General features: G+C 43.6%; 1 protein-coding gene across 1 annotated transcript; it reads left to right on the plus strand.

Annotated features, from left to right (window-relative positions):
- The first annotated feature begins 54 nt into the window (after positions 1 to 54).
- Positions 55 to 26035, plus strand: Otulin (OTU deubiquitinase with linear linkage specificity). The gene is made up of 7 exons (XM_052743046.1): positions 55 to 311; positions 8275 to 8351; positions 11866 to 11960; positions 15298 to 15441; positions 20155 to 20280; positions 22688 to 22957; positions 25495 to 26035. Exons 1-7 carry the CDS (start codon positions 160 to 162, stop codon positions 25687 to 25689), a joined length of 1059 nt encoding a protein of 352 aa, XP_052599006.1. The 5' UTR covers positions 55 to 159; the 3' UTR covers positions 25690 to 26035.
- Positions 26036 to 27149: the final 1114 nt, after the last annotated feature.

Below are 27149 nucleotides of genomic sequence, written 5' to 3' on the forward strand. Positions count from 1 at the left end.
CCTCCCGCCACGCCCCCTCGGCGCGGGTCAAAGGTCGCGGGGCGGGGCCGAGTGACGCTCACGGAAGCGCTCTGCGGACCTCGCGAGGCGCGGGTGCAGCGGCACAGCCACGGCCCCGGGACGGCGGGAGCGCAGGGCCCGGCGGCGTGGCGGCCGCCCATGAGTCGGGGAACCATGCCTCAGCCCGGAGCGTGGCCCGGAGCGAGCTGCGCCGAGACGCCGGCGCGCGAGGCGGGGGCCGCGGCGCGGGAGGGCGGGAAGGTGACGACCGGCGCGCAGCCCCGGGCCGCGATGCGGTGCCCGGCCGAGCAGTGAGTGAGCGGGGCGGGCGTGGACGCGGGGCTGCCGTGGGGCTTGGGCACCCTCGGCTGCGGGCGAGCCCGAGGAGGCGAGCTGGACGGAGGAGGAGCCCGGAGTCCCCGAGCCTGTCCCCAGCTGGGTCACCCAGGCCGCCCCGCTCCCGCTTTGACAGCTGTCCATCCCTAAAGTGAGCCCAAGCTCGGGGGAGTTTGGGGGAGAGAGCCGAAGAGAGTCTGGTTTCGTGACCGGCTCACTCCCTGGAGCTCTTCCTCCCCCCCCACGACCCGGCTCGGAGGAAGTGAGGTCGCCCCTGTCACAGCCCCAGGGCTGCCCTCGCCACGTCTCTGCCCTGGGAAGACTAGTCACCACTTGAAGAGTGTCGCACCTGTTGGACAGACTTTGGCCACAGGCTAGCCCTCTCAGTTTTACCCTGTCAGAGCCTGGCGGGGTGTCCCTTCCGCCCATTGCTTTTAAACACACACACACACACACACACACACACACACACACACACACACACACACACACACACACAATCAGTGCGGTTTCAGAGCAGTTCCTTACTGGCCTAAGTCAGAAGCGTTTACATTTTGCTTGGTCTAGAGGTGTCTACACTTCAGAGTCCGTGGCAGTTACGTATGCCTTTGGACATATTTAAAAAGCTCAGCCAGACTTAATTTTCTTTATCTTTTAAAAAATGGTTTTCTTTTTGATTGATTGATTTATGTGTAGGAGGGTTTTGCCTGCATGTGTGTCTGTGCCTGGTGCCCTGAGGAGGTCAGAGGAGAGTGTTGAACCCCAGGGACTGGAGTTACACCATGTATGTAAGTGCTGGGAACCGAACCACTGAGCTATCTCTCCAGCCTCAAACTAATTTTCTTATTGACCTGAAATTTAAATCGTAAGATGTGTCTAAATGGACCTTTAGGGCTCTTTTAATCTCCTGAAAAGGGGTCTTTTGAAGCCTGGTTAATGAAGGTGTGATATAATAGCGCATTTGCCTAGTGCACTGTGGTGGGCTTTGATCTCTTTTATTTATTGAGCACCCCTGTGCCGAGGTAATTATTCGTGTAATGAGCTAATGGTTACTGAGGAAAGATTTAGGCTAGGAGGCCTTAACTTTCTCCCGGAGCTAGGCTGGAAATTTAAGAGTCGGTGACATTGGCAGTTAGCTTTGGGACTTGGAGAGCTTTTAGCTCTTTATTTGGGTCAGCATGCTCTAAGCCCCAGGCGTAGTCGCTGGGTCTTCTGTAGTTGATGAATATTCTGGCTTTTGCTTGAAATGTCCTGGTTCCTAAATAGGGACCGTGGTTTTTCTTTATGTTGAATTCCATAGACAGGTCTATGTATGAGTTGGTCTAGTCTATGGCTGCCAAATTGAGACTGCATGGGTTAGGAACCTAGGATGTCTCTTGCCTCTGCTCTTTCTCTGGGCCCAAGATGCTTCCTAACTGTTCCTACTGCTCACCTTCCTCCTGTCCTCAGCCCTTCCCTGCATGCCTTCCCGGCCTGTTAAGTCCTGCAGCTCAGCCTTACCCTAGCAGTTTCACAGGGCTCGAAAGATGCCTGAACTTTTGAGGCCAGAACCACATTCCCAGAAGTACACAGAGTCGTTTGGTAGGTTTTCTGAGGAAATACTTGCAGGTTCTGCAGACACAACTTGTCAAGGGAGACACAGGTAGGGGATTTCAAGACCAAGTTTCGTGATGCTTGGTTGAGCATGCTGCCCCGGCCCCCAAATTCTTCCTGACCTCCTTAGCAACTGGACAGAGGCATGATTCATAAAGACAGCAAACTTTACCACCTCTGTGTTTGTAGTTTGTGGTTTTATTAGCTTAATTTCTTTCTCTCTCACTGCCTGTGTTGCCTTAAATTATCCCATTCTTCTTTGACTCTTTATCAGGTGGGGAAATGAGGCTAGTATAACTTAAACATGTTACTATTTCAGCATCACACCACTAGTGTATTTTATCTTTCTGAATCAGCATTATATGAGTAGTTGGGCTATTTTTCTTTGTGAGGCTTAGGGTCATGCATCATAGAAACATTACATAGTTCACAGTATAATAGATGCATATGTGATATATGCAGCTTAATAGTTTGAGTGTAAATTTAAATTAATATTGTTAAGAATGTGCTTTAAAAATCTGTTTTGGACCATACGGGTCAGATCTTTCTTTCCACTTGGAATCATTGAAAATATTTGCACCTTAAAATAGGGAACATAGTAAGACTAGATATGATTTGAGATATTCTATGGAGTCATTTTTTACTACATTTGAGGGGAAATTAATTATGACGGCAAATAATAGCCAGTCTCCTGCAGCTGAATTATGTGTTTGGGATGTGACTCTGAAGGGTCTGATGGATGGCTGTAGTGGCAGAGGCCTCTCTGATTCTGTCTGGTAAGCTCACAGCATTTCACAAGGGAGAGACTAGGGAAGAGGGACACATAAACCACACGTATACACTGCTTGCTGCCCAGGCCCCAAGGATGGCTCGCAGGAAAACGTGGGCTCCCTTTTGAAGACCAGATTAACTGACTTTCTGTAAGCGCTCTGGCTGCTCACGTTACAGTTCTCCTTTGCTCTATCTTCTGCTCATCCCCCATCCCTTCATGTTTGATTTCTGCTCCATCTGTTGACTACCCCTTAGACAATTATACCACACTGTCTTTTTCAGGGATGTGACCAAACCAGAAGTGGTTAGGGAATTCACAGACCGCCCCATGTACCCTCTCATTCTCCTTGAGGATGGAACTGGTGTTGAATCTGGGATTCACGGTGGGCGGGCTATGTGTGGAGGTGTACCAGGTAGTCTGTGAAGCGCTATGAAATTGAGGGCAAACTTGAGTTTCCATGCTAAGGTATGGATTCTTAAAAGGTCTGTGAGCACTCCCTGCCCTGTAAGTATTAAACCGTTTTCAGGGATTGCCAAGCCTGCTGTTATGGTAAGTCTTTTCTGCCCTTGCCCAGTCTAGTTCACAGGGAGCAGGCTAAGAATAGGTACAGTGGTGGGGTAGTAGTGGACCCCTCTCCTTTCCCCACCCGAGGAAGAACCTACGTCAGCAATCATCAAGAATGTCTCCAGAACTCACTGTTGAAGGCGCTGTGTTGTCCTTACACACTTCTGGAAGTCACATGGAGCAGCATGAGCTGGACGTGGAAAGTCCACTTGCAGAAGCGGGTGGAATTTTGGCCTAGGTGCTGGTACTTTCCTGCATTTGCTGGTTGTTTACCCCTTTCTGCAGTCACTGAACAGTGGAAAAGGGCTAGGTTGCATGGTCCTTACTTTTCCTGTGTCTGTGTGGGAAGACATGGTGGTGTCACTCTGGTTGACTGTGTCTCACCAATACTGCCTGAGCCAGCAGTCTCCTAGGACAGACCAAGTTAAGTGTGAACTGCAGGGCTCCAGTTCAGACCTGAACAGAATTACACACTCTGTTCTTTTTTTTGAATAATTAAGGGTGCCTCGGTCAAACACTCAGCATATTGATGAAGATACTATTTTGGGGGCTGGAAAAATGGCTAGTGGTTAAGAGTACTTGCTGCTTTTGTAAAGGACCTGGTTTAGGTTCCCACCATCCACACAGTGTGGCTCACAGCTATCTGTAACTCCAGTGTCAGGGCATCCAGCACCCTCTTTTGGCCTCAGGCACCAGGCACACACATGGCATACAGACATGCATTCAGGGAAACATTCATACACATAAAATAGCAAAATCAAAATAAATACTTTTTTTTCTGATAAAGGAAAACATTTATTTTATTTTATAGTACATCTTTTTAAAACAAAATAATGTCTTGTAAGCTGTGTATTATAAATTAGAATTGATTTTTCATTTCATGTCTTGAATTAGAAATTGAAACTATGGTTTCACAGAAATCTGCTTCACTGAGCTCTGCCTTTAATTTGCTATTTTCTTGGAAATAATATAATTTTGTCTGTACTAGTGAGCATTTACAAGCAAGTCTTATCTGTATTTAATGGTCCATTCCTGTAATACCAGTCAGTACTCTGAAGGTGGAGGTATAGGGGCTTAGGAGTTCAAAGCCAGGTTCAAATCTGCCTGAGACCTTGTCTCAACCCCCTCCCATCACACACACACACACACACACACACACACACACACACACACACACACACACACACATATCTTTAAAATCTGTTGATATGGCAATCTCTGAGCAGGGTAATAGGTACTAGTTATAATTTAGTGTGCACTGGAGCTTACTCAATCTGATATGTTGCTTTCAGAATAAAATAGTTTAGCTCATGAGAAAATGGGTAAATAGTATTTAATGGAACTTGATTTAATGGATCCTTTCAAATAATGCCATGGTGCTAAACTAGGGAATTTCTAGTTAGGAATTATTATCATTTGGGTTTTAAATGTAACTGTCCAGTTTAAACGTTAACTAGCATGTCTAGACATTGAGTCATTTTTCTCTTTACTGTTTTATAGCTGTCATGGTTTATAGGAGCGAAGCTTTGGCTCTGGTGATCGTCTGAGCCTGTGGGGTTTGTGGCCTCTGTTCTTTGCCAGAGTGGACACATCTTTACCAGTAAAAGTTGCCATCCTTTCAGAGCTGTCAGCGTTGATGACTTTATCTTAATAATACCCCTTTTCCTTGCATTGTTTCATTATCTTCCCTTCCCATAAAAGAAAAAACAAAACCAAACAAAACCAGACCTCTACCTGCTTCACATTCCCAGCTTTAAATATAATTGCCTTTTGTAGTTGTTTTCAGTGTAATATTTTGACTCTTAAAACATCAAGACTATGGTCTGGTTTTGTTCTAGTGCTGGGGATAAAAAGCCCCTGAGCTCCAGCCCCAAGACAGATAATAAAATGGAGTCATTTTATTTTATTATGTACTGTTGTAGGGAGTGAGCTCCAGAGACTGGGATATGCTAGGCAAGTGCTGTTTCTTCCTGATCACCCTTAGGTGGGTGGATAGTTCCTCCTGGCTGTCACATGCTTTCCTTTCTGACTGTGTCGATCTTCATTCCTTAAAATTGACACTTACCTGGTTTCCAAGGAAACACAGCTTTGGGATCATTTCTAAAGGTCCACATTACAGCTTGCTTTTGGTGGCCAAGGAAGTTAGCAGATGCTGGTGCAAGGATCTGGGTGAACTGTCCGGTTGCTGAAGTAGTTTGTAGATGCTGTGGGCTGGTCAGCAGCTTCTGCTTTGCTCCTCTTGTGAGGACTGTGTCCTGAACCCCTGCCTTTTCCTGTCCCCGATTCCTGGCTGTCTGCTTTCCCTTTGCACTCAGTGCTCCTGTTTGCTCTGCTCTGTTTCTTTTAGTTCTTCTCCTGTTGGCCCTCATAGGAGTTTTTTGTTTTGTTTTGAGACAGGGTTTCTCTGTGTAGCTTTTGAAGCCTGTCCTGGAACTCGCTCTGTAGCCCAGGCTGGCCTCAAACTCACAGAGATCTGCCTGCCTCTGCCTCTCGAGTGCTGGGATTAAAAAAGGCATGCGCCACCACTGCCCAGCTTGGAATTTGTATTTGGATTGCCTCCTCTGGGCACTGGGGTTGTGATTATGGTTTTGGTTATTTTGTAAGTTAAGAACAGAGGACCAGAGGGGAGCCAAGTGTTCATGCAGGCTAGCCACAGAATTTGCCTGAAATGCAAATATATGATAGGCGATTAGAACTTAGCTGGAAGAGGAACCGCAGACCATACAGATCTTACCAGCCTTCTCATTGAAGTTGAGAAAGCTGAGGGCAAGATTGGGGAAGTGTTGTCCAAAGACAGCTTCTGAGAATTTAAATATATTAAGAAAGTGATTTGTTTCAATGACTGTTTTAGAGAATCAGAATTTCTCTAATAGGTATAATAGTGGATTTGACGGAAAGATGTTATTAAATTTGATAGAAGAATGAAAACATGTGGTCATATTTTATTTTTGGCTTTTGATCTGTTTGCTTTTAACTTTGGCACAAGCTCTGTGGGTGATATCATGTCTTTTACTTGAAATGTCACTGGAGCATATGATCCTTGCTCTCTTACCATCACACTGCTAACACATATACATACATACACACTAGGGAAAACAAGCCTAAGAAACCATCACTGGGCAAATTGTTTATTAGGACTCTCTGTATCAGTGGATATATGAAAATTAATAGTAGCTAACTTTTTGAATACTCATTATTTTAAGTATGTCTTTCTTGACAACAGTCCTATGAAGTAAATACTCTAGTAACTGCTGTACTTAGAGGTAATAAGAGCTGGGGTAAAAGGTAGCTAAACTCTGCCAGTCTGACTTGGGTGAGACTGTTGTTCTCAGTAGAGGGTAGGCCCATACAGAATGTGTCAGGATGTCATAGGAGAGAGACAGATCAGGATTCTGAACCTGTTGGGATGAGAGAACACCTGTAGGAAGTCACAGGTGTAGAAGTGCAGAGCAGTTGTGGCTGTTTTTGGACTGAATTCTGGGTAGTACCTAGGGGAATAATCAAAACCATGCTGGAGGGAAGTGGCAGATATGTACTTTGTATATATTTTACACATATATAATTCATAGATCAGTATTCGTTTATATGAATGACAAGGTCTTTCCATACTCCAGGCTCACCTTGACATCAAGATCTCCTGCCATAGCTTCTTGAGTACTGAGATTATAAGCATGTACCACCACATCTGCATGGTGCAGATTTAGGCATTGGTTCTCTCACAGTTGGAAAACACTGGATAATTTCATAAGGTTCTTGTTAGATTCTCACTGCAGTCTACTCTCTAGCACCCTTCTTCATCTATCTCTCCTGATCCGCTGTTTGTCTCCCAGCTCTGTCTGCCAGGCCATGTCCGCAGATCAAGAGATTAGAAGCAGAAGTACTGTACTCATTTACTTGGTCCCTTCTGTTTGAGCCTGGCACCTCTTCCTTCCTGGACTCCATTGTGTTTGAAGCTCCTCTCTCCCCAGTTTGCTGTGAGCATGGGGCACTGTCATGGGAAATACTGAGAGTTGGAGGCCTGCACACTCCTTATGAGGAATCTCCTGATTTTTAAGCTCCGTGCATTGCTATTTCTTCAGATGGACTTGCTTCTTCTAGTTCCCGAGCCTGGGACTTCCTCCTGGCTTACTAGCTTGCCTTGCCTAGCTGCCCCTCCAGCAGCCTTGGGCTTCCCTGCCTGCACCATTTGCCCCTCTGCTTCCTACTGTTCTTTCCCAACATGTCTTTTGCTTTTAGCAAAGGTAGTTGTGTTCTGTTCCCTTTGTTATTTGGGGGTTAATAGTATTTTCGAGGTGCCTGGATTAATAATAAAGCTGGAACATACTGGGCAGCTCTAGCCAAGCCTCTAAATATTCAAGGAAAGGGAGGCATTTTCAAAGTGGGAGCCCTATTCATTATCTTTGTTCTGAATTTTCCCCCCTTCCTAATACTTAGTAGTTCACTGGTAGTGATTATATTCTTAAAGAAGTTGGTCATTAGTGGTAGCCATTAAAGCTTGTGGGAGCACAGCAGCATGTGGGGGGTTGGTTGGTTGCTGTTTAGGGAACAGGTGAAGCCTTGAGGAATTTTAGCTAAGGGAACTTGGAATAATTGATTCTCTATTTTCATGTTTTTAGAGTAGCTGCTGTCAGAATTGCTTGTAACGTTACAAAAGTTGACATTCCTATGTAAATGCTTTTATTAGCACTGTTTCTGTTCTTGGAACTTGGTAGAATCATTTCAGGAGTGTCACTGATTAAGATGCATGCTAGTCAATTTTATTTAAATGGCATTGGAGTCATGTGATGTATGAATGGTCTCATTTAAAGGAAGCAGTTCTGAAGTGGAAGAAAGTGTTGAGATAGACACATGAGCATCCTAGGACCCATATTTTACTACTGTGGTATCCTGTATATGAAAATAGTTAAATTTCTGTGTCATAAGCATTTCATAAGCAGCTATATATTATCACACATTGGGAAATGTCAGTGAACAAGAGTTTGAAAATATCTACTTTGGTGTGATTTCAGCGAGGAGGACATGTACCGTGCTGCAGATGAAATAGAAAAGGAGAAAGAATTGCTAATACATGAAAGAGGGATATCAGGTATGTTTGGAATTGTTTTGTTTGTAGACCTTTTTTTGTTTATAGAAAATCCAGTTGGATTAGTATATCCGCTTTCATGAAATGCGGCATGTATTTCCTAGGAAGTCCTCTAATGCATACAGTCTTTTCTCTATGAATTACTCACTTTGCTGAAGTAGATTTAGGGCAGACTTTTCCTTGCCTCTGTTGACTCTGCCTTCTCTCAGTTTATTTCTTTACATTCTTAGAACAGTTTGGATGTGAACACAGTTTTCATTTTCAATTGCAAGATGTTTTGAGAAGTTAGCTGTACACATATCCTTGTCTGAAGAAAGCTGTGTGGCTCTGGTTGACTACAGCAGAATGGCCATGTGCTTGACAGCACCCATCATTTTGTGACTGTCCGTAGTCAGTGCTGCTCTCTTGGGCTTGCTCTTCTCACTCCCGCCAGTGCTCCTGGTGTGGACTTGGTGCTCCTCCTGGCTCCCTGGCCTGTGGTGATCTTCCCAGCAGGGGTACAAGTGAAATGTGTCCTTCCATTGCAGATAGGCCTATGCAGAAGCTGAATAGAGATCTTGATAGAGTATGTTTGAATGTTATTATCTTTCTCACTGCTTGTGTAATTCACATGTTCTACTTTTTTTGAGAACTGGCTTCTATTTCACTTATGGCTAACAAAAGCTTTGTAATTAGGATACATAAGATTTTGATGTTTTCTGAGTCTTCCTCCAGAGCTGGTCAGCTCATTCCAACATGCAGCAGAGATGTTTTGTAGTGGTCCTCCCTAGAACTTCATAGGATGCTCATTCTCCATGGCTCTGTTGTTCCAAATCACTCGGGACACAGAATGCTGTTCAAGCATCATGCTCTTCTGTGTTCACCCATTGTTTGCTAATGCTGTAGAACCTCCTGTTCTTCTCTTCCACTTTCTAGGCTTTGTTGTGATTCTCTTCTGTCCAGCATTGTTCCCACACAGGCGTCCAAGCGTTTTAGTGAGTCTTGTGACATGCAGCTTCAGTCTGACAGTGCTCCCGATATCTCAGCCCCGCTGCATTCCTGCTCTTCCTAAGTGGCCTGTAGCAGCACCGCCTCCTCCACCACAGAGCCCGGAGCAAGACTGAGAGGCTCTGGCTCTCTTGGTTGGTGAAAAGACATTCCGTCTAACTTAGCTCCATAAAGGCTTCCCAGGCCTTGACCTCCTATCCAGCCTTGTAAATAAAGATCTGTTGGACCTTGTAAGTTTACGTTTGTCTTTGGTAGCTTTCATGCAAGCTGAGTAGTTGTGATAGAAGCTGTATGCTCCTAAAACCCAGGTTATTTTCCACCAGACCTATTGCAGAAGGATTTTGAGATTCCAATCCTAGTCTATCTTCTCAGAGTCCCAGCTTCCTGGAGGAGCCCCAGTTTTGTTTCTTACCCTTTCGGGTGTGATTATTATGTTCATCACTTATGTGATGAATAAGGTCCAAACCTTACTTATTTGAATGTCTGCTTACCACTTTGGTTTTTTTACTTCCCTTATTTAATTTTTTTTTTTTTCTTTTGGTTTTGGTAATAAAAATGGTCTTCCTGGAAGCAGCAGTGGGAGCCTGTGTAATTTACAGTTAGAAGGAGGCTATTGTAATTCAGTGAGCTGATGAGGTCATCCTGTGCCTCCATCTCCTAGTCTAGTCAGTATGTGGGGATGGCTGGTGTCCTCCCAGAGACAGTAGCCCAGTGGAATTCAGGTAACATCATGCTGTGGCTGTGCAAGTACTTCATTTCCCCAAGCCTCCCACCTCATACAGACCTCTGATTCAGGGCAGGACTAGCCTTCTGACTTGACTTCCTGCCTTTATAAGACCTCTGGGCCAACTCTACCCTGTGATCTAAGGTGGTAGGATTCCCCAGCCCTGCCCAGGGGTCAGGAGTGAGGACAGCAGAGAGGAAGACAGGAAGGGAGCCTTCCTGTCTGGAAGCCCTTCCTCTGCTAGTAAAGTGCTTTCTCCACAGGCTCACACTCTGTCTGGAAAGAACTTAGAGCCCAGAAAGGGTCCCGACTGCCTATTAGCAGTTCTTCCTGTTTGTGGGGGAGGACAGTCGAAAGGCAGATAGGGAGTACTTCCTTATTCTGATCAGCTCTTAAAAACTATCTCTTGAATTTCAAAGAGGAAAGGTCTTTATTTAAGGGTGGGTTGTGCAACAGTGATACTGTGGTCTCTTTCACTTCTAGGTGAACCCTGATGTATTCCATGCAGAAATATATCTATGTTGTCTGTGCATGGATTATTTCCCCCTTTTGTAAAAGGTTGATTTTTCTTTATGAAATGATAAACAATGAGGGTTTTTTGTTTTGTTTTGTTTTTGTTTTTTGAGTAGGCAGTTTTTATAATATACGTAGAAAACAAATTGCTGCTCCTCCATCATTCTGGCTTCCACTGTCCACTGGCTTGTAAGTGCTTGTGGTCTCTGCTCCTCCTGGAGAAGTCCATTCAGGGCAGGAGCTTTGTCCTCGTTGTCTTTACGTTCCCAGTGATGGCACAGTGCTTGACACATCAGAGCTTCAGGGAATGTGTGTTGAGTTGAATGAAACAGTTATTTCACGTACAAGATATGTGGGCTCTCTGTGTCTGAAGTACTTCTAGGTTCATCTCCTAAAACAGTTGTTAATATCTGTATCCCTTATAGTTTAAAAAAGAAGCCAAGATGAACCCAAGAATGTGCCTATTTTCCTTTTGAAATAACCAACTGTCTTATACATACATGCACATAGTCATAGGTCATAGGTATATATCAAGAAATCAAACGTCATCCATTAAATCAAGAAAATCTTAAGGCCCTAGGTTTATTCATCAGTGTACACACACACACACACACACACACACACACACACACACACACACACACACACGAGAAGGATGTTGTGGGGAGAAGAGAATCTAAAGGCATTTAAAAAAAAAACCTGATAACATTTGTTTGATCCTGAGGTATACTAATTTTGGGGAAGGAAGTCTGTGGATTAGCCAATAGCGAGAGCTCTGTTACTTTTTGACTTACTAACAAACTGTAGTCTTTTAGGTAAATACAAATACAATTTTTGTTCGGTATTATCTCTGCCTAATAGATATGAAAAATCACAGATGGTGGAGGTTTTTTCTCATGGTTCATCTGCTTGCTTCTGATTATAAAAGTGTTCATAGATACCCGTGGGTCAGATGAGTGTGATCTAGGAGGCTCCTGCAGCCGTCTGAGCATAGGAAGAAGGGCTGCCACCTGACTCAGGATTTAAATGAGCAACTTGACTAACTGCTGTGTGGAGAATGATCTGGAAAATGGTGACAAGGGAGACCCATTGAGAGACCACTCTGGAGGTGGCATAGTGGTGACCTGAACTAGAGGCAAGGGCAGTAGTGGGATTCAGGAAATTTTAAAATAGAGAAAGTAAGGAGTAAAGAGTGGACTCCCCTCTACCCCAGGTAAGGCAGTACCTTTATTTCCATTACTCTTTGGTTCATGACTTGTTTCGTTTATTGTTGCCATTTTGATTCTTCAACAGAACCCAGGCTAAGTGTGGCTCCTGAAATGGATATTATGGACTACTGCAAAAAAGAATGGAGGGGAAATACTCAGAAAGCCACGTGTATGAAAAAGGTACAGCCAGCGTGCACCTATTTGAGTCTTCAAACCATCTGTCCTAAGTTACATATCATACTATGTTTTTAGACATTGGTTAAGACAACTGCTATAATAAGACAATGCTGTAAATATTGGAGTTCTAATTTTAGAGATGAGGAAACAGACTGCAAAGATAAGGACTAGTTTGAAGTCACAGTATTAATATAGAAGCAACATCAGTTCTTCAGTAACTTAGCTTCTTTGAAGAACACATAGCTGTGTTGTTGAGAATTGAGTCAGCATTTGATGGCTGTCTTTGAGAAATTTGGGAATGCCCTCCTTAACCTGGTGTTGTAAAAGCCTCAAGGATAGTCAGGGTGATTCTACACCTCCTGTGTTTGGACACATGCTGTCTAAATCCTAGGGTATAAATTCTCCTGTACTCTGTGGTGATATTGTGTCCCCCAATATATTGTGCACCATAATAAACTTATCTGGGATCAGAGAACAGAACAGCCACTAGACAGACCTAGAGGCCAGAAAATGGTGGCATACACACCTTTAATCCTAGCATTCCAGAGGCAGAGATCTGTCTGGATCTTTGTGAGTTCAAGGCCACACTGGAAACAGCCAGGCATGTTTAATGACACATGCCTTTAATCTCAGGAAGTAATGGCAGGAAGCAGAAAGGTATATAAGGTGTGAGGACCAGGAACTAAAAGCTGGTTAAGCTTTTAGGCTTTCGAGCAGCAGTTCAGCTGAGATTCATTCCGGATGAGGACACAGAGGCTTCCAGTTTGAGGAAACAGGATCAGCTGAGGAACTGGCAAGGTGAGGTGGCTGTGGCTTGTTCTGTTTCTCTGATCATTTAGCGTTCACCGCAATACCTGGCTCCGGGTTTGTTTTTATTAATAAGACCTTTTAAGATTCATGTTACAGTACTCTGTGCAGAGAGATCTTGAACCACTTCCCTTATTTAAGGTGTGCCAGGAGCTCCCTTCACTTAGTTCTGTTGCATATACTGGCAACACTAACATAGTCTCCAAGACTGTGGGATGGTAGTGGAGCTGCAGCACCCCGTGGGCTCTCCTTACAGAGTGATTCCCATCCAATATTCCTAGTCAGAGGGTAAATATGTGAAAGTGCAACTGTTGGACCACTCTTGAGCTACAGAACTGGCAGGGTCAGACTTCCACCTAGCACTTAAGGTTCTAAGTACTTTTTTTCTTGGATTATTTACATTTTGAATTTGAATATATTTCTTGTGTTCTAGAAATACTGACCAATATTTTTGTTTTTATTATTTATTTTTTATGTATATGGTCTGTTTTGCTACCATGTATGTCTACACTACATGTGTGCAGTGTCTGTTGAGGCCAGAGAGTACATTGGATCTCCTGGGACTGGAGTTATTGATGATTGTGGGCTGCCATGTGGATGCTTAGAATTGAACCCAGGTCCTCTGGAAGAGCAGCCAGTGCTCTTAACCACTAAGCTATTTCTCCATCCCATATTTGATAGACTCATATTTGGTAGAAAAATAGCCTATAATTTTTTTGCTTAGGGCTTTAAATTTTTCAAAATTTAATTAGTTTCCCTCATAGCTTGTGCGTTTTTTGTTTGTTTGTTTTTTGGTTTTTTTCTTTAAGAAAATATTACTCATAGGGTTCACCTTAGGTCCCCAAATGCCTTTTGCCCCTTGGAAATCTGAGAGAAAATGACAGCCTCAGTCCTAATTCTTGTAAATTTGTATCCTAGGGCCTTATATGTGAACTCAGTCACAAAATACCCTGGATCTTAGTGTCTGCTAAGGGTGAAAGACTTATTCTTCAGAGGACTTCTGCTGACCGTGCTATCAACTACCCAGGGTTTCCAGCTTTCCACCCAGAAAGCTGAGTGGAACCATGTGTCTTATTTTCTTACCTGCCCCAGAAATGCCTCACTGACTAGTAATTTTATTCTGTTGCCTCAGCCTCTTCCAAAGCTCTGTTTTATCAGTTGGCACATTAAAGTCCAATACTGAAGATACTCAGGTTACCCATGTCTCCCATGTTTTAGAAATTATGGGAAAATCATTCCTCTCTTGGATTGGTTTCAGGGAAAGAGGGGACCAGTCAGTAATGAGATCAAAGCACCATTTAGAGGCGCAGCTCTGAGAGCCGTGGTGGAAGCTGGCTGTCGTCACTGCCTGTTAACTTCTTTCTTGATTTTATGTTAGCCCTTTCTTGCCTAATTACCTGTGTTTAGTTTCTGATATTCTCTTGGAAGTGTTTATAAATCTAAATTAACTTCTTAAAGAGTTAGATTCCTCTCTGAAATAATAGACTCCATGTCTAGCTATAGACCTTTCAGAGTCTAAGGGCTCTGAGACTTTGTGATCACCCGATGATGTAGCTGTGGTGTGTCGGGTTGTGTCATTACTGCAGTGATGCTGTCACGTCACTCTTTTGTGGAGAACAATGTGCCATATTATGCCAGCAGCCACTTTATACATCTCATGGTCGCTGTATCTCCTGACTGTGGTGTTGTCTCACACTTGATTGAATCTCTTTTTCACGGTGGCTTGTTAGCACAATTCCTCAGCTAATACCCAGTAAGAGCTTATCTAGCTCAAGTGTATAGTAAGTAGGACACACCAGCTAGATTTGTGTAAGTGCACTCTGTTGTGTCCACAGTGATGACATTGCCTAGTGACTTATTCTCAGAATGTGCTATCATCATTAAGTGACATATGCCTGTGTGTACACACACACACGGGAAACTTGAGATTTTGTACATTTTTAAATCTGGAGATAGAGATACTGCATGTCTCCCCTCCTTTTCCTGTTCTCTTTATTAAAGCATTTGAGATTAATTAACCACAGATTAAACCTTTCTGAATGTCACCAGTGAGTGGCGGTGAATGCTCCCTCAGTTACTTAGGAAAGGGCTTTGAGGGTAGCTAGTGCTGGATAATTATTTTGTATGTCAGATCTGTTGCATTTGTTAGAGATCAGTGGTTCTCAATCTGTGGGTCGCAACCCCTTTGGGGGGTCACATATCAAATATTTACATTATGATTCATAAAAGTAGCAAAATTACAGTTAGGAAGTAGCAACAAAATAATTTTATGGTTGTGTGGGTCACCACAACATGAGGAACTATACTAAAGGGTTGCAGCATTAGGAAGATTAAGAACCACTGTTATAGATGCTGATATTTCATACAGCATTATTATTTTAAAATAAATGGAATTATAGTCGAGAAAGACTGAGCTGTTCTTGTTTCCCACTTCCCAGTGATTTAGGGCAATTTTTTTTCTGTAGGAATGGAACTTGTCTTGCTCTCTCAAGCCAGTAACTACCATCTGAACTCTTTGATGTTTTCTCCCAAGGGCTATGAGGAAGTTTCTCAGAAATTCACATCTATAAGGCGAGTACGTGGTGATAATTACTGCGCGCTGAGGGCCACACTGTTCCAGGCCATGAGCCAGCTGGCGGAGCTGCCCCTCTGGCTGCAGGACCCAGAGCTCACGCTGGTATGTTGCTGCATGGATCTGAGTCTCCATGTTTCAGGAAGTTCTTGTTAGAAGGTATCTCCTTTCTGCTCATGCTGCCTGACGGTGTTATATGCAGCATGATTTCAGTGTATGGATTTGTTCAATTTTGCATGTCTAAGATGGCTTTATATATTAAAAAGATGACTAGAAATGACCAGTATTTTCCAGAAGAGAAAAATGATAAAACTTAATACCAACAGCTAAGCTGAATTAGAGTGATGCTTAGAATTCATAAAAAACACATAGAAACAACTTGACTTTATTTTAGTATTTCTGTGAAGTAGGTTGTAGAATTTTTTACTGGTGTCCAGCCAGGGTTTTAGGTGCAGTTCAAAAATGATATTCTTTCCATGGTGAAATGTTAGTGTTAACGTAGAGAGACGTTTCCTGGGCCTGGCTGTCTTTAGTGCTTTAGATCTACCGTGTGGTAGAGTCCTCGGGATCTGTGCCTCCAGGTCCCAGTACAAAGAAGGCCACATGCTGGCATTTGTGTAGTGGATCATAAAAGGAAGTTCTGTAAACCCTGGCACTAGTTAACATGGCTTTGCTGTTCCTTGTTTACATGTGAGGTGAAGGGCTTTCTGGAGTGTGGACTGGACAGAGTTTTAACTCTGTAGCCCAACCCAGGCTGGCTTCAAACTTGTGGTCATCCTTCTGCTTCAGTCTCCTGTGTGTTGGTGTCACAGGTGTGAGCCAGCATGCCTGGCTGATAAAAACCTGGCCAAGATGTTCCTTCTGTGTGGTCTAACACTTATCAGTAGGGTTTCCTAGGAGGAACAGTTAAATGCCAGTTGCACTAATCTGTGCTAAGTATAGTGAATGAGTGAGTGTGTGCTGACTAACTTGTCCCTGTTACACGTGGGCTTCAAAAGAGAGTACTTTGAAAATTATTATTAAATCATATTGATCCTTTTGAGCCTTGACCTTTGAGGGGCTTTTTATATTTCTGGGCTTATTTGACACTGAACTTAAATTTTTATACTTTCTAAGAGCTTTTGGTGCACATAATGTCCTAAATGCCACATGTGAAACAGGCCAGGTAAGCAAGGTGGGGTGGTACATCCCTGTAATCCCAGCACTTTTGATGCTGAGGCAAAAGGATTGTGACTTTTAGGCTAGCCTGGTCTATATAGTGCGGCCTTTTCTCAAGAACTGCCTCCCCCACCTCCAAAAGGGTGAGTAGATAGGCTGCATTTGATATTGATCAGTATTAGAATGTGTTCCTTGTAGGAATGATGTGGCTGTCATGTGGTTTTCCTGGCTTAATTGGAGTAATGTACCAACAGCTGTTCAATTCCCAGTGGCTCTGTGTGGTTTCCTCTTTTCCATAGCATCACAAGTTTGCCTTGCTGAGGGCATGGCCACTGGGCAGTCAGTATTCACGCTGACTGATTTGATTCTGCTCAATCTCTGATGAAGAAGTGATGTTTTTGTTCTCCTGCCCTCAGAAACTTAATGTGTTTGGACCTTTCTTGACAGTTTGTTTTGTTGTTCCCAAGACTTGAGTGAAACACCGGCCTCGAGCTCTGTTGAGGGTGCTAGGAGAGGAGGGGTAGATCAACAGATGTTGCTTGTACTGGGGACTCCCTGAGTGAGCAGGTGTGCAGTTGTCTGCTTCCGTTGGCAGACTGTGTTACCCTCCGCCCGATGCCAGGACATCAGAAGAAGACAGCCAGGCTCAGCAGTCCTCTCTTGGAAGTGACTCAGTGGAAGGGACCTTCCGTTCTGCTGCTGCTCAGCTTCCCTGACCTTGCTGCTTTCCTGCTTAGCAGCTGAGCTTTGTCTCCCTTGCCCCTCTTGACATACAGCTGTCCCTTTTCTCTTAGCCCTAGGCTTCCTGTTTGTTGTTTGTTTTTCCCATTCTGTCCAGAACCCAACCTGCTTGACGGCAGGCAGATTCTCTGACCCCAGCCCCAACCTGGAGATGGCGGGCCAAAGCTTTTTAGTTTTTAACTGTACTGTATTTTTAAAGATCTCTGAGTGGGTGAGAACTGTGACAACATTTACTAGAGAATGGCACTAAAGCTCTTTGTGGTTTCGTTTTGGGATGATGCTTTAGATACTTGCTGTTGTCGTGTTATCAAGACTGTAGGTGTTGGTTAGAGAATACAGGCTGTTCTCTAGGTTAGTCACAGTGGTCCTTAAACACTTACCATAGTCATTTCTTGCTTCAGTCTGTTTCTTTCTTTCTTTTGGTTCTTTGAGACAGAGTTTCTCTGTAGCCCTGGCTGCCCTGGCACTCGCTCTGTAGACCAGGCTGGTCTCGAACTCACAGAGATCCTCCTGCTTCTGATGGGATTAAAGGCATGTGCCACCACCTGGCCAGTCTGCTTCTTGTATCTCTTACTCCAACAGAAGGCAGGCAGGCCTGTGTGCTTAATAGAAAGGATTGGTATTTATGTGGACCCCATTGTGACTCATGAAAGCATTTAAAGTTGTATCTACTTCTTCTCAATAAAAAAATACAACTCCATTGTTCTTTCCTAATAGTTCCTTAAAAAATGTGTGTGTGTGTGTGGGGGGGGGGGCGTCATCCATACACACAGTGAGTGTATGGAGGTCAGAGGACAGTTTTGTGGAGCTTGTTCCCCTTCAACACTTAGAAGGGTGTTGCTAGAGTTTTCCTGCCTGGCCCACAGTCAGGACAAATCTCTCTCACCCGCCAGTCCCAAGCCGCTCAAACCCGATCAAGTAAACACAGAGACTTTTATTGGTTACAAACTGTATGGCCGTGGCAGGCTTCTTGTTAACTGTTTTTACAGCTTAAATTAATCCATTTCTATTAATCTATACCTTGTCAACATGGCTCGTGGCTTACCGGCATCTTTACATGTTGTTTTTCATCATGGCGGCTGGCAGTGTCTCCCCCTCCAGCTTCCTGTTCTCTCAATTTTCCTCTCTGTTAGTCCCGCCTATACTTCCTGCCTGGGCACTGCCAATCAGTGATTTATTCATTGACCAATCAGCAACACATTTGACATACAGACCATCCCACAGCAGAAGGGTTCCTGGGATTGACCTCAGGACAGCAGGTTTACATGGCCGTGCTTTTTCCCCACTGAGCCGTCTTGTTGGCCCTCTAACCTGTGCTTTTCTGTGCTTTACGTTTTTGGACGTTTCTCCAAGATTCCCACATCTGGAAGTGTACACCCTGGACCTGGTTAATCACTTTGTCTGCAGATTGACTTGTGAGTGACTAGTGAGTGAATGAGATGAGGAAATTAACTTGTATCTCCCAAAAGTAACTGAATTGACTGTTTCACCCGCTTGTTAGATAACTGTCCAGTGTTACAGAATCCTCCGCTGTTCTGGGCTGCCGTTTATCTCCTTTCCCACCTTATGCATCTTTGGGACAGGTATTTTTTTGTCTTGAGTGTAGTTCTTGAAGGGAGGTTGTAATTTCACTTTGTTGCCACTTGAGGGCATGTTAGATTCTGGTGATAGAGACTAAACTGAGAAATTGCCTGTCCAGGACTCAGAAGTGCAGGAATGTGTAGGCACAGAGTGGCCTGTTGCAGTTTTCGGTGAACGGTCATTTGTCGTGGGAAGACGATAGTGACCACATGCCTTTCCTCCTTGAGTGATGATGCAGTGCCAGTACTGTGCTCTTGATTTTTATAGTGACAAAACCATCTTAGCTGCATGTGATTGTCACAGACTAAGAAAGCACAATCAGAATATTGTTCATGAAAGGGCCTCTGAGTCTTTAGGTCCCAGTGCAACTGAACGTATCTCATTCTAAGCTGTTTAGTACTGTTAAACAAATCCAGCATAGGACATTGGGAATGTGTTTGGTTTTTTGTTTGTTTGTTTTGTTTTGTTTTTTTGTTTTTTTGGACTTCAGGGGTGAGTCTTTTTATTTATAAAATTTTAATTCATTTGTGTGTATGTGCCTGCCTCTCCTGTGGAACCATCTCACTGGACCACAGAGGTGGAGTCTTAGCAGTGCAGTGACGTGCCCATAGCTAGCCCAAGTCTGGTTTTTATCCTGACAGACTGTTGGGAAGGCATAGTTTCTCATGTTGTCATCTATTCCAGATTCTTTGATATGTAGGGACAAATGAAACAGTCCAGGAACCAGAACAAAAAATGAAGACCATAATAGTTACTGTCTTTCTGTCAGGAAGGAAGGAAGGAAGCTCCCTGACCCTCCCAGTGCTGCTGAGTCTCGCTCATCTTTTCCACCTTATGCTGTTGATTAAATATGTGTGTTAATATTGCATAACAGACAGGTCTTGTGTTTTAGTGGGTTGTTTTTATCAGGGAAGGAGCAGGCTTTGACTTGATCACGGGCCTTCCGTGCCTACAATTACCTCGCTGAGTACTAATGAGTGGTAAGGTTGCCAGTGTGCCCAGAAGCCAAGTTGGTTACTGTGAAGACCCAGTGTGGTACTTCCTTAGCTTAGCCTCAGATTTGCCTGTTAGGTCCCCACCTGTGGTTGGTGTTCTGCAGGCTGGACTCCTGTGCATCTGAACCAAAAGCATTCATCCTAGCAGCCCTCTGTGTGGCTGCTTTCTGAATTTGTGACTTCCGGGTTCCGATTCTCCATCTTGAACCCATATGCTAACTGCAGGAATTGATTCTGGAAATTCAAGTGGGTTTTGTCTAAAGGCTTTGTGGTGTCCCTATGTGTCATAGATATCTTGTAGTGTTGACACCTCATTGTCTGTCTCTGCCCCTTGATATTCCAGTTACCAGAGAAGCTGATAAACAAGCACAGCTGGATCAAGCAGTGGAAACTCGGACTGAGGTTTGATGGAAAGAATGAGGACCTGGTTGAAAGAATTAAGGAGTCTCTTGCCCTGCTGAGGAAGAAGGTCTGACCCGTGTAATTTTTTGTCTCTGATTGGTGCAAAGCTTTCTCTTTTTTTCCCTCAGCAGGTTCAGTGCGCTAGGCTTGTTTATTTATTCATAGTTATTTTTTAAATTTATAAAGAAGGTTTATTGTGGCTCTTGGTTCTCTTTTGAAGCCAGAATTTGCTGGTTTCAGACAAAATAATTTGGGGCTGGGTTGTGTAGTCAGTAGAATGCATGCATGACCAGGAACTGAGTTTGATCTCCAGAACTCATGTATAAATGCCAGATGGGGTGGCACATGATTGTAATCCCAGTAATGGTGAGCAGGGCACAGGAGGATCCCTGAAGCTCACTGATCATCTAGTCTACCCTAATTGATCAGTGAGAGACCCTCATCTCGACATGCATGCATACACATATACACCCTTACACATGTGCACACATATACATGCTCACACATTGAAAAAGCAAACTTTAAAAGAACATAAATTCTTCCCATAAAGTCTTTGGTAAAATGGAGAAACACCACCAACATTCTGTATTCTTTGAGGTGGTACTATATATGAGTATCTCAGATATTTAATTTTTTTTTCAGAAGAAACCTTAATAAATATATTTTTCATTCTAAGTCATATTTGTAAGTTTCAGGGTTATCATTTAGCCTGTATTCCTTTATTAATTTATTTTGTGTGTGTGTGTGTGTGTGTGTGTGTGTGTGTGTGTGTATGTGTATGTGTGTGTGTGTGCGCGCGCGCGCGCTCGCACGTGCACGCATGCATATGGGTACCAGTGGAGACCAGAGGAGGGTGTTGGATTCCTAGAGCTGCAGGTAGAGGTGGCTGTGAGTGTCAACATGATATCCTCTGCAAGAGCAGCAAGTGCTCTTAACTGTGAGCTGTCTCTCCAGCCCTTTAGCCTACATTCATATTCTCACTGACCACTGTGTGTTTATGAAGTTCTTTCCAGTTATTCTCAGATTTTAAGAGTCTGTGTTAAAAACAGTTTTTCAGTAAGTAGATTTAATAACTTGTCTTTTAAAACTATCCCGAGCCTGTGGTCTGGTGTATATAGTTAACTACCTTTCTGTGGTAGAGCACACTATAAGAACACGGTTATTCTCCTTGCCTATTGGAGTGTAGTGTGTAGTGTTTAGGGCTAGAAGCCTGCATCTACCCAGTTTCTGGCCTAGTGAAGTGGTGAGGGCAGGCTGCAGCTCTGTGAGGGAGGGAGTGGTGAATTCATCAGCTTAGCTGTAGATTGCAATTTCTTTCTCATGTTTTTTAGGGTCTGGAAAAACTGTTAGTTTTGTTTTATTATGTATGTTGACTGTAACTAGACCCTCCTTTGGGGGAATGTGTATGTGATGCCAGTTTACGGTAACATTAAAATTGCTCATTAGTAATCTGTGCCAGCAGCTGTCAGACTTCTCTTTGTCATGCTTGGCACTAAAAGGTGCTTGGGCTGCTCTACCCTTTCAACCAAAAAAGTGGCATGGCTGTGGTCATCCTGTTCTAAAGATGAGGGGACCACAGACTGGAGATTGGCTAAAGCCCTGCAAAAGCCAATTTTAATTGCATCTTGACTTTCTAACTTTAGAGCCATGCTTCTACTCAGCACTATGGTCTGCTTCTAGAAAATATGAGATGTGGACAACATATTCCAGCTGTTAAGATTGGAAAGAGTTCTGAATAGTCATGATCATTAAAATTTCTCTTAGGTTTAAAATTCGGACTGGTGTTTGAAAGCAATGCCAATTAATGCTTATTCATAAGGACTGGTGTTTATGGTGACATCTTTTTTTCATGGCCACTTAGCAGTACACATATTTACAATGTTTTCTTGTTCATTTAAAGAGTTTGCCTATTATTTGGAAACCGTTATTTTTAATTAGGAGTCAAGACTTTCCGATTGGATTTATTCATTAGACACTCATGTATATTTTTAAGATATTATAGGGGTAAGTTTAATAAACCAGTATTCAGGAGATCCCACAGTCTCCCTTGGCAGTCTTCCATTTTGGAGGCTTGCCTGCATATTTCTGGGGTAACTGTCTACAACCTCTTCCAGGTGTAGCCATCACAGCTGTGCTTCATGGCTCCCTCTCACACACTTTTTCTGTTGGGTATCTCTGATTGTTAATGTTGTTCTTGTTGCCTGGGAAGTTTCGGAGTCAGCATTTCCACCTCACATCCCCTGCTTCCCTTACTGTGTGGTACTTCTTTTTCACATTAACAAGGGGAGATGCTCAAAAAGGGCTTCATGTAGTCTGAAGAATACCACTGTGTGGGGTGAGAACTTGAAGCTTTTCACATTGGCATGTGTCTGATGGCCCCCTACTTTTGGAAATCACCTTGTACTCATGGTATAGAAGTATGCCAGGGATTTTCAGAACAGTAATTCTAATTGTGACAACTTTCCTTATTGTAGTGGGCGAGCCTGGCTGAAATGAAGACTGCTGAAGCCAGGCAGCTAGCGTGTGATGAACTGTTCACAAATGAAGAAGAGGAGTACAGCCTCTATGAAGCTGTCAAATTTCTAATGTTAAACAGAGCTATCGAACTCTATGATGATAAAGAGAAGGGAAAGGAAGTTCCGTTTTTTTCTGTGCTCTTGTTTGCTCGAGACACATCAAGTGACCCTGGACAGCTGCTAAGGAACCACCTAAACCAGGTGGGACACACTGGTGGCCTTGAACAGGTGAGTTGTGCATTTGAGAGTATTGTATCTCTGTTAGCCATCACATGGGATCTCACACTTTGTAGGCCAGTTCAGGAGCAGCTTTTCTAAGTGCTTCCGGTCCAACTTCTTGTGAGCTTCTGTTATGTCCTTTACGGTTTCAGTCTTGATTGGGGCCTGGAGGGTTTACTTGCATGTCTTACATGCGTGACTTTTTTTTTTTTTTTTTGGTTTTTCGAGACAGGGTTTCTCTGTGTAGCTTTGCGCCTTTCCTGGAACTCGCTTTGGAGACCAGGCTGGCCTCGAACTCACAGAGATCCGCCTGCCTCTGCCTCCCGAGTGCTGGGATTAAAGGCGTGCGCCACCACTGCCCGGCTACATGCGTGACTTTTGGCAGAAAATCTCAGTTCTTCATTGGTAACCAGAAGGAGTATTCAGTTCCTCACGGCACAAGCCCTTCTCTATAGGGCTGCTCTTGGTGTGGAGGAAGATACACACTCCCACTTACCCCACATTCTGTTTGGTAGAAGCTAGTCACTAAATATATTCCTTACTCAGGGGAGGGAAGTGAAGGTCTCCCTTTTTTAGGGAGGCATGCCAAAGACTTATGGACATATTTGTTAGTCCCGACCCTCACATAGTCCCAGGATTGCTTGTGTAAAGTGGTGGATACCGTTAGTTCTCTTGACTCCCTGGGAGGCTAAGATATTTTATAAAGCACTGGGTAGACCCGTTTGAGGTGCTTGCTTCCTCTTGGCTGCTGGAGCCAATAGAGCCCAGCCTCTCTCTCTCAGGTCTGCTTGCATGGAAGCTAAGTTTAGAGTATTGTGCAGACACCTCGTGCAGTAGTGACCCCTAGCCAAAGGTCAAGTCACCCTACTGGGTTTCACTTTTTGTATCATTTCTTTAAAAAAATTAATACTCTGTGTGCATGTGTGCGTGTGATGAGCTAACCACTAAAGTAACATGAAGACTCTGAATCTAACCTGCTCCCTCTCTACTTGGACTCCTGTGCCTAGCTTTTTGGGAAAAAGCCGACGTGCCAGGAAAGATACTTCAAGGAATAGAGAGCCAGGTTGGGTTTCTCTTAGTCTTTCTGCCTGATAGAAATCTATGAAATCTATTCAGTTGTTTTGCTTAAGGACTAAGAAAGAGCAAAAGACTGGTGGTTACTGCCAGACCAGAAATATTTATGATTACTTGAAATAACTGTTTGTACTCAGAATGTAGGCTGCTTATGTCTCCTGAACTGTAGCAGAGTCTAGTAGGACTTGGTCTTCATGCTAGGCTGAAGTTAGTCCCTCAGGGACCCAGGGAGCTCTGCTGCTATGGTGAATCCTCTTTCAAAATTGCTCTTTTTGAACTATAACTTAAGCACATTAACTCTTCGTATTGAAGCATTGTGACCACCAGTGCAGTCTCGTTCTAGACCATGTTGGAACTCCATAAAGAAACAAAGCCCATTAGCAATCAGGCTTCCTTTACTCAAACCTTAGTAGTCATAGTCTACTTTCTGGCTATAGAGCTGCCTATTCTGGACATTCTTAGTAATGTGGTATTTTGGGACTGGCTTTTTAACTTAGCATGTCTTAAGATCCATTGTGTTTTAGAATGTATTGATACTTCATTCCTTTTTATTAGCAGGTAATTTGACATTGTATGGGAATATTGTATTTTACTCATCAGTTTGATGTGTAGTTGGGTAGTTTCTTCTAATTGCTGTGAATATTTATTGACTCTGTGTGTGTGTGTGTGTGTGTGTGTGTTCATGATTTCTCTCGGGTATATGTCAAGAGCAGAATTGTTGTGGGCATATGGTAATGTTGTGTGTGACATTTTGAGGAACTGCTGTACAGGTCTGGAATGTAGCTCAGTGCCAGAACACTTGCATAGCATGCATGAGGCTCTCCCTGACTTTGATCCCTAGCATTGCCAAATGAAGAAAAAGAGAAGCGCCTGCCGTATTTTACATTCCAGCAGCAGTTTATCAGTGCCCCATCTTCCTTGTCTTCCTTCTGCTTTCACTGCCTTTTAAAGTGATGAAGTTCATAGAGTGTAAATTAACCATTTCAGGTCTGATGAATCGACAGTTAGCACATTTTCAGTCCCCATGTTTTTTATCACTCCCAAAGAAAACGCTGTATTCATGGGTCCTCATGAGTATGAGTATATACTCATATACATTCTCATGGGAATGCAGTACTATCCCATTATGGCTTTGGTTTGCTTTTCTCTAAGAGCTTATGATTTAATGTGGTTATTGACCATTCATGTGTCTTCTTTGGAGAAATGTCTTCCAAGTCCTTCATTCAATTTTAAACTGGTGTTTTATTAATCATTGATTTGGGAGCATTCTTTATATTTCTGAGTATAAGTTTCCTATCAGATATGCACTCCATTCTTTATTACCCCTCCCCTTGACTAGGTTCAAAGGGGAGGAGATAGGTTGCAGCTAAGCCACTGCTGTTCATTGTCTGGGATAATGGATGTAGCTTGGTGTTTGGCCCCATCTTTCCCTGTGGCTCTGCTCAGAACACTCATTTGCTTTTCCTTCCCAGGTTGAAATGTTCCTTCTTGCCTATGCTGTTCGCCACACCATCCAGGTGTACCGGCTGTCCAAGTATAACACCGAGGAGTTCATCACAGTCTATCCTACTGACCCCCCCAAGGACTGGCCAATGGTGACCCTCATAGCTGAGGACGATCGGCACTATAACATCCCTGTCAGAGTGTGTGAGGAGACAAGTCTATGAGAGACCCACAGGTGGACAGCCATGGGATGCAGCGCAGGTGCACACGCAGCTCCTCCTCTGAGGGCCTCAGGTCTGCAGCTCTCCAAGAACCATCTGGGAGAACTCTTGGGCCCCTGGAGCCAAGTTGGACTGTGATGTTCTGAAGAGTAGCTTGTAATGAGAACTAGCCAAGTCTTCACTCACTGTTCTCTCTGTTACACAGTGTGATTCACTGGGGGCTTCAGCACGTGCCTTTGGAAGTACAAACTGTGTCTCCATAAGGCAGATGCTTTTGTGTCAGAGGAAACTGTTTGGAAAGGAGTATGTCCAATGAAAGTTCTGACGGTAAACTGGTTGTACTTTTTCAGACAGTAGTTTTGTTTTTGATTTTTATTCTTTTTTAGGGGGTGGTGGTGATGGGTCTCATTAGTGGTCTTCCTATGAGATATGCTTAAGGGATAATATCCTGGAACGGATAGTTACAGTATCTTTTGACAGCTTTGTCTGCTTTTGGAGGGATGGGCAGTGAGTTTATATGCCAGTTAATACTTTTTTAAGTAGATAGTCTCTTAGAAGATTAAGAATTGGGTCCCAGAATAGATTTTTTGAAGCCTGGAAGAAATACAGGAAAGAATGGGGAGAAGTCTAGACATTGGTTTCTGAGGCTTGGTGCCCTGGCATTGAGAGATCCTGTTGGTACATGTGCTGTAGTGTTGAGGTGTGGATTATTATAAGTTCCAATGATTATGATTCTACAGTCAGAACTGCATTTATATCCACCTGTTTATAGAGGTGGATATCAAAACTGTCACTTAAGTTGATGTGGGGCTGAGCTGGCTGCTGGTCCTACTTTGCCCCTTTCATGAAGATCTCACGAACTGCCAAACCCATGTAACTCATCCTGTGACAAGATGAGAGAGAGCCAACTCTTTGGGATATCAGATAGGCAAGTCAAAGCAGAAGCATGTGGTAAGCAATGCAAAAGTACATTGGAGCTACTTGGGCAGCCAGGAGGAGGCAGCTGTGCTGGCTACGATAGATCTGTGTGCGTGCCACAAGTCGTGGTCCTGACTTGGGCACGGGTGATTGGGAGAGGTGCTCAGCATGGGTTTCCTTGGGGCCTTTGTTTCCCTCGAGGGCCATAGCCCTTGGTCTTTGTTCATGGGAACTAGACACATCCCTCTTTAGGATTCCATCTGTAGCACCCAAATTGACTCAACATTTGTCGGTGGTGTTATCGGGGTGTGTTGAACTTATTTTATGATAGTTAAGACCCTTAATTTGACCCAGTTTCATATAGATAATAAGCAACTTGTTTTGGGAGGCAGGACAACCCTTTAAAATATAAATTGTCATTTCATTAAAAATCAAGTCTTAAAAAAATACTGTCTTAGGTAAGAAAACTCAGGATATACAAACCATTCAGACCCTTGATGTAGTATTTCTTCCATTGCCTCATGAGTAAAATCACCACATTTTGT

The sequence above is a fragment of the Peromyscus californicus genome, unplaced genomic scaffold (genome assembly GCF_007827085.1).
Source record: "Peromyscus californicus insignis strain IS unplaced genomic scaffold, ASM782708v3 Scaffold_18__1_contigs__length_77618521, whole genome shotgun sequence".
Taxonomy (NCBI): domain Eukaryota; kingdom Metazoa; phylum Chordata; class Mammalia; order Rodentia; family Cricetidae; genus Peromyscus; species Peromyscus californicus.